This window comes from Triticum dicoccoides, chromosome 3A (assembly GCF_002162155.2).
Source record: "Triticum dicoccoides isolate Atlit2015 ecotype Zavitan chromosome 3A, WEW_v2.0, whole genome shotgun sequence".
In the NCBI taxonomy this organism is placed as follows: Eukaryota; Viridiplantae; Streptophyta; class Magnoliopsida; order Poales; family Poaceae; genus Triticum; species Triticum dicoccoides.
Window position 1 is genome coordinate 252586144 of NC_041384.1, and position 7242 is coordinate 252593385.

The 7242-nt window shown below is 52.9% G+C and overlaps 1 protein-coding gene across 1 annotated transcript; it reads right to left on the reverse strand.

The window, feature by feature from the left end:
- Window positions 1-1066: 1066 nt before the first annotated feature.
- LOC119271521 (probable protein S-acyltransferase 4) lies at window positions 1067-3915 on the reverse strand. The gene is made up of 4 exons (XM_037553321.1): window positions 3712-3915; window positions 3145-3339; window positions 2711-3028; window positions 1067-1955 (listed from the first exon to the last, which is right to left on the reverse strand). The coding sequence occupies exons 1-4, from the start codon at window positions 3763-3765 to the stop codon at window positions 1236-1238; spliced, it is 1287 nt and encodes a 428-aa protein (XP_037409218.1). The 5' UTR covers window positions 3766-3915; the 3' UTR covers window positions 1067-1235.
- Between the last annotated feature and the right edge of the window lie 3327 nt (window positions 3916-7242).

The following is a 7242-nucleotide window of genomic DNA, read 5'->3' on the forward strand; positions in this document are numbered from 1 at the left end:
CATATAGGCTAGACATCTAGGGTTTAGCCATTACAATCTCGTGGTAGATCAACTCTTGTAACCCTTGTACTCATTAAAGTCAATCAAGTAGGAAGTAGGGTATTACCTCCATCAAGAGGGCACGAACCTGGGTAAACATCGTGTTCCATGCCTCCTATTACCTTCGATCTTTAGACGCATAGTTCGGGACCCCCTACCCGAGATCTGCCGGTTTTGACACCGACACGTCCCCCTATACCAAATTCCTGGCTCCATCTCTGTTCATGGAGATGCAAGCAAGAAAGGCTTGTATCAAGAGGAAGAAGCTTGCACTTCATACAATGTGCGAGGAGTCCAAGGTCATATACGTCAAAGCCAACCACTTGGATGCCGATGCAGCAGTGTGGGGTTGCCAAATGCTAAGCGACATCATTGCACGCTATGCAAATGGCAGTGAGCAATGATTCTACGTAGCGGCATCAGTTGCTTTTTTTTTGCAATGTTGGATCCAAATTATTAACCTTATTTCATTTGTTTATTATGCACAATTTATCTTTAAAAGTAGCTTTTAAATGTTAAACATTGAAGAAATTTGACTTAGCGTAAAAGAAGGAAGATGGGGAAGAAGGGCAGACAAGTAGAATTTATTTGGGTGACAAGATTAGGTGGTTGGCGCCCGCACATTGTTCCACTGTCACGTCCGAACGTATCCATGGACGAATGAGGGTGTTGGTTTGGGTGCTAGCCTTAGAGATGCCCGCGAACTAACATGTGGATGGATGGTTAGAGGGACTGTGGTATTCCCAGTCCCCCAGGGTTTAAATCCTGGTGTTCGCATTTATTCCTGAATTTATTTCAGAATTTCCGATGATGCACATTCAATGGGAAGAGACGTTCACGTCGAGGCGCCTACGGTGACTTTGCAAATCTCAAGATGATATGCCGGCTCATTATTTTAGAAGTGCTCATAGGAGTAAGGTGTGCGTGTCTACGTTCATATAGATGAATGTATGCGCGTGTATATAAACGCTTGTGTTTGTACTTATGTTAAAAAAAGCTTAAAGATGCCCTAGTTCCGGCTATTCTCCAAATGAAGAACAGAAAAATAAACTAAGCGAAATTACGGACCCTTTCGAGTGCAACGCTGCTGCTTGCACGTATAAAATTTACAGTTCAGTCGAGGCAAAAAAGAAAGGGAAATTGCAGGACGTAGGCCTGACCGCCAAAAAGGGAAAAGAACAAGAGCTCGCGCATGATCACCGTTGAGAATTTGCATTCGAGCTCACAAGTGTCCTCTCAGCATCTTGGTCCTGTACAGTTGCGGGGCTACGTTCTCCTTCTCCTCCTCCTCCTCCGCAGCCCACGTCGTGCTGCCAGGCCGGTGAGATTACGAACAGGTCCGGCGCCTCGGGCGCCGCTTGCCGGTCCTTGACGTGCACACCCACAGCGTCCATCTTCTCCATCTCGCTGTAATCCATCCCCTGAAGGATCGCCGGGATGCCGCCGGGGCTGTAGTGCACGCCCTTGCGCCCCATCTCCAGATCGAGCCCGCCGCTCATCGGAGAGAGCACGCCGCCACCGCCGCCGCCGTACGCGTCGTCGTCCTCCGACACCCACGACCGGAAACGGTTGAGCGAGGGCGGCATCCGCGTAAAGAAGACCTCGGCGATGTTGGCTAGCGCGCCCCTGTTGTAGGGATTCTCCTTTTTGTCGTACCTGTACCTGAAGTTCTCGTACGTGGTCTGGTTGGTGCTCATGAGGTAGAGGTGGAACACGGTGAGGCCGCCGACGAACCACACCGACACGAAGGTGAAGACGATGAGCACGACGGACAACACCTCGCCGCCCATGGACTTCAGCAGTGAGCCGCCGTACTCCTCCCTCTCGGCGGCGATGTTGAGCCACGACAGGGCGAAGACGTAAAAGCAGAGGAGCGTGGACGTGGAGATGAAGAGGAAGAAGAAGCGGTAGTTCCGCTGCGACAAAAGGACACCAGAATCTATATATCAGCTCGAGTCGTTGTTGGCAAATTAAGAGAGAAGAATTGACGAAAGAATTGATCCAAACAGCAGAAAAAGCAGCAATATCAATTCGAGTGCTAGCGACCAATTTTACACGAGCATACTCTAGCAAGTATTCAGAGAGGAAGCAGGATCACATATGGAAGCGGCCGGCAAATGATGTGATAAAAGTTAATGTTGATGCTGCTTTTCAGGCCGATTTTCTGTCAGGAGCAACAGGAGCTATTGCACGCGACCAACGAGGGACTGTTATAGCAGCAGCCACTTGGTATCTTCCTCAGGTCTCGACTCGAGCGTTGATGCAGCTGAAACTCTGGCAATTCGTAACGGTTTATATTTAGCCGGCAGGATTGGATGCAAAGTTCAAGTTGAATCGGATAGCAGTTTCGTGGTGGACTCAGTGCAGAATTAAGATTATACTGGATACAATATAGCCACTATTCTGGAATGCAGAGAGCTTGCTCTTGACTTTGCAAATGCTGATTACTCCCACTGTTTTCGTGAAGCTAATGAGGCTGCTCATATCTTAGCTAGCCACTCTTTTAGCATTAGATCTTCCTCATTCTGGGAAGCTTACATCCCGGACTTTATTTCTCAAGCTATTGTAAAAGATTTGTCTCTGATATGAGGAATAAAGTCTTGAAGTTTCAAAAAAAAAAAGAGAGAAGAATTGATGATGCAGTTACTCCTATATGAATGAGGTGACTGACCAGGCCGATGCACTGGCCGACCCAGGGGCAGTGGTGGTCGAACTTCTGGACGCAGTTGTTGCAGATGGAGCAGTGGGACGTGCGGGGCGGGCGGTACAGCAGGCACGTGTCGCAGTACTTTACCTTGACCACGCACCCGTTGACGACCACGTCCTTGGAGCGGGGCACGCGGAGGTGGGGGCTCGCCGCGTTCACCCACTCGGTCGACGGCGTCGTCATGTCCACCACCTGCTGCTCGTCGCCGTACTCGGGAGGACGCGCGTTCCTCGGCACGATCCCCGGATCCCTGCTCGACGTCAGGAGCAGGAATGCCAAATCCTGCAGGCATATACAACAGGACAAGAATCAGCACTTTGGCAAAAAAAAATAAAAGGACAAGAATCAGCAGCTGTGGTGTTGCTTCCGGTTTGCTGAATTTTGTGAAGCTCACGTACCGCTAGGCCGAGAAGGACCGTGGCGATGAGGACCGGCAGGCCAAGGACATTCTTCTTCTGATCCGAGGTGCTGGAGTTCATCTTTGTGATGCACTGGCAGCATAGGCCGACCAAGGGGCCTATGATTAGAACTGTGGACAGGAAGAGGGAACCCGCGTCCGGACCGAAGATTAGGCGCCCGCCGCAGAGAAATTTCTGAAATCGTTTTGGTGGGAGTAAAATTGCCGTCCGTCAGTTGAAACTAGTAGGAATCGAATGCTTTTATTATGCATAAGTAGGGAGTCTAATGGCTAACAGCTACGTAACAGAATGTGTCGATAATTTATTATGATCATTTCTTGAGATTTTCCTTTGCACCTTGTCCATATGTCAGCTGCTACAAAAACTTTCTTGTCTTATACAGAGGACCGGTTGAATCAATTTGACCAGAAAATGATGAACACTAGATTTTCTTTTGCTAAAAGATTCAAGCACACAAGAAGCAAATGTGACATCTTAATTTCTAATTTTCAGCAAAAAGTACTGGACAAGAGAGATATAGGAAGATGAAGAGCGGCATGTACGTACATTGCTTCCTCTCCAAACTTGATACAGCCTCCTCCGATTCGGCTGTTCTTCCATCCTGCTTGACTGCTTATTCCTCCAAACGGCCGACCTCTTTGTTCCAAGATCAAGGCCCAGTTGCTCACAGCGGCCACCGGAGCCGGCGCTGCCACACCACAGGTGACCGACGACGAGGCCTGCCGCCTGCCGATTAGACGTACAGCTACTGGCCGCTCTTCAGTTTCCTCTCTTCTTTTTCTCGCTCTCCCAGTTCGTTATGGCCAAGGCAATGACCATCTCCTGCTTTTCCCCTTGGTTTTCTCTCTCTAGGCGTGGCGAGGGAGAGCGCCAGTTGTAGCTACGTGCGTATTGTTTTCCCTAGGAAATCGATCAAGGTTGGGCTCAACGACCTTCCTGCCCCAACGTGCCGGCCTGAACGACAGGGTGGATCGGCCGGCAAGTCTAGGCGTGTTGGCCCACCTGTCTGTCGGTGTACTAGGATATTCTAGGACTCATGTTCTATTATTCTCTTCGCCTATGTAATTATCAAATAGTAACACTAAAAGAAGGCAATTATCAAGACCTTCAAAATGGTTCTGTTTAATTGTTTTCTTAGGATTGTATTTAGGTCTATACAAAATTTGACGTGTAATCATATTTGTCCCACACTTTTCCAAAATCGGGGAGTAAATAGCATAAAACTACCACTTTTCGTGCTAGGGTTCCAAAAAACCACCATTTTTTTGTTTGTAACTGATACCTACCACTTTTCTTGTCGGCTGTCTCAAAAAACCCAAATCGCCCGTTGCTAGCGTTTTGAACCGTTTTCTGACTGTCGGTGTACTAGAATAGGGGTACCCTAGTACCCCGAACTTGTGCACGGGCAGTTGCAGCACCCCGCGGCAAGGCTTGCCGGGCGAACGCCAAGATCCTCTGTGGTTCCCTTGGAGCCATTCGAGAACAAAGTATTTAAGCTCAGGAGACAAGGCCCCGACAAGAGGAGCTTGCCGGGAAGGCCAACCAAGGCACTCCAAGGAACTTGCCGCGACGCGCCACGTGCTCCGGCAAGGCAACAAGGCCCCGGCAAGAGGAGCTTGCCGGAAAGGCCAACCAAGGCACTCCAAGGAACTTGCCGCGACGCGCCACGCGCTCCGGCAAGGCAACAAGGCCCCGGCAAGAGGAGCTTGCCGGGAAGACCAACCAAGATACCTCGAGGCCCGGTGAGCGACAAGCTTCCGGACCCGACAAGATAACAACAGCGGCAAGGCGCTTGCCGCAGCAGGCGGCCACTCTGTGCCCACGCTCCAGCGCATCCACCAACGTGTCGCTCTGGGGGCCTCTCCAGGCGCGCGTGGCGGGAGGCTGTGCAGCCAGCGGTGCGCAGTGGCATGCGAAGCTGACAAGATCGCCATCGTGGCGAACGGTGGCGCCCCTAACGGTCCTTTTCTGCACTGTTTGGGCGACTCAGACGGGCATTTAATGCCCTTGTCCCCTGCCGTCAGGGTTAGGTAGGATGCACTGTACAAGTAACTGTACCAACCACCTCGCTTTTTACATTTGTACCCTTCTCTGCGTTGCCACCTGTCGGTGACCCCTTTAGCGTATAAAAGGAGGCCCATGCGCAACGTAGAGGGGGTTCGGGGAGGTTCGGAGGGTTCGGTTGGACTGGTTCGGGAGGTTCGGAGGTTCGACTCATTCGTAACCCAGAAAAACACTATGCTCTCTCTCTGGAGCAAGAACACAAGATAATCAAACAAGCAGCAGTAGGAGTGTTATCTCTCCGGAGAGCTCCGAAGCTGGGTAAACTGCTCGTGTGCTTCGCCTCGATCTGCTCTTCATGTGATCTCCGCCCCCCGCCGAACCGAAAGGGGCCCGGTCCGCCGGCCCCATAGGTGTTCGTGGATCAGTTTCCCCCGACATCTTTGGCGCGCCAGGTAGCGGGCGTCGAGATTGTGTGAACCTGATCCGGCGTTCACACGAGCTAGATCTTCATTCCCTTCATCAACACGCCACCGAAGAAGAAGACTTCGGCGGCAGCCGCTCCGTCCACGTCACTTCCGCCACCGTTGGAGCAAACGGGTGGTGGAATGGACGCCGGCGGAAGAATGAACGTCGACGAGGAAGCTTATGATGCTGCCAGGTCCAAGGACAAGGCTGCACAAACCTCGGCGACTGTACATGTTCCGCGCCACTCTCAGGAGGCGCAAGACCAACAGCGTCATGGCACTTGCAGTGCCATACGCATGATAGGCCAAGACCAAGCTGGTGGATCTCGGGGCGCTCAAGACCAGCATGCACGCCAACGTGCTGGCACGAGCGGGGCACGGTCGCCTGGACGGGATACTGCTCCTTCTAACATAGTTAGAAGTCCGAGCACGTCTCGCTCCTTGCGCCGTCCGCCACTGCCACCCACCACTCCAGCAGAAGCTTTGGCGCGAGCTCAACTGCTCCTGGATTACCCTCCGATGTCGGACAAGATCGACGAATGGAGGGCCACCATTCAGAGTCTCATCGGCTACGCCAACGGCGACACTCCACGGCGGCCGAGCGCGTCGCCGCCGCGGCAGGGTTGCCGGGGGCGAGCCGGTGGCAACGAAACGGGTGGAGGTGCAACTACCATGCAATCACCGCCCCGAAGGCCAAGATCGCCGACTCGCCGGATCCACCTCGACAGCGACTCCACCGCATCGTCGGATCCACGAGCTCGTCGCGATCAGCGCCAAGTTCTTCATGATCGACAACAAGAAGATGCTCGAACTCGCATCGAGCGCCGAAGAGAAGCGCGACGTCAATCCGACAAGCGCGCTGGGCCCTCTGTTGACATGCATGTGCCAGGGGAACCAGGCGATCTGCCGTACGCGGTAGGTTACCCTGCGTTCACTCGTGAGCTGCGGCAAGTCCAGTGGCCCAGCACGAAGAACTTCAAGCCAGACGTACCGGAGAAGTACGACGGCAAGACGCATCCGTCGGAGTTCCTCAACATCTACACCATTGTGGTGTAGGCTGCCGGGGGACGGGATGACAAGATCCTTGCCAACTACTTCCCGCTGGTGCTCAAGCCCAACGTCAGATCCTGGCTCATGCACTTGCCAGACAACTCCATATCCTCTTGGGCTGATCTGTGCCATCAGTTTGTCGGCGCCTTCACAGGCGGACACAAGCCTCATGGCCAGGAGAGTGATCTTCATCTGCTCGCCCAGAAGGAAGGAGAGCCCCTGCGCAAGTACATTCAGAGATTCAGCAGTGTGCAGCACAACATCCCAGACGTCCACCCTGCCGCGGTGATCAGCGCGTTCCATCAGAACATGCGGAACCGCAGGATGCGGGAGGAAATGGCGATGTGCAAGATCAGGGACGTCAGTGAGTTATATGCACTGGCCGACAAGTGTGCACGTGCTGAGGAAGGGAGGAGACTCCCCGGAGAGAATGTAGGAGCGGGAGGATCTGACAGTGAAGATGCTGCCCCGGCAAGGAAAAACCGGCGGCGGAACAATAGGAAGAGGAAAGGCAAAGAGGTGCTAGTTGTTGAGCAGTCCGGCAACGGTGGTGGCGCCA

Bases quoted from the DNA above. Each gene is read 5' to 3' on its own strand.
- LOC119271521 (XM_037553321.1), bottom strand. From the start codon at position 3,765: ATGGAAGAACAGCCGAATCGGAGGAGGCTGTATCAAGTTTGGAGAGGA. The intron at 3,340-3,711 runs GTACGTACATGC...AAACGATTTCAG, and splicing joins AAGTTTGGAGAGGAAGCAAT to AAATTTCTCTGCGGCGGGCG. The intron at 1,956-2,710 runs GTCAGTCACCTC...CTTTTGTCGCAG, and splicing joins TCGGCCAGTGCATCGGCCTG to CGGAACTACCGCTTCTTCTT.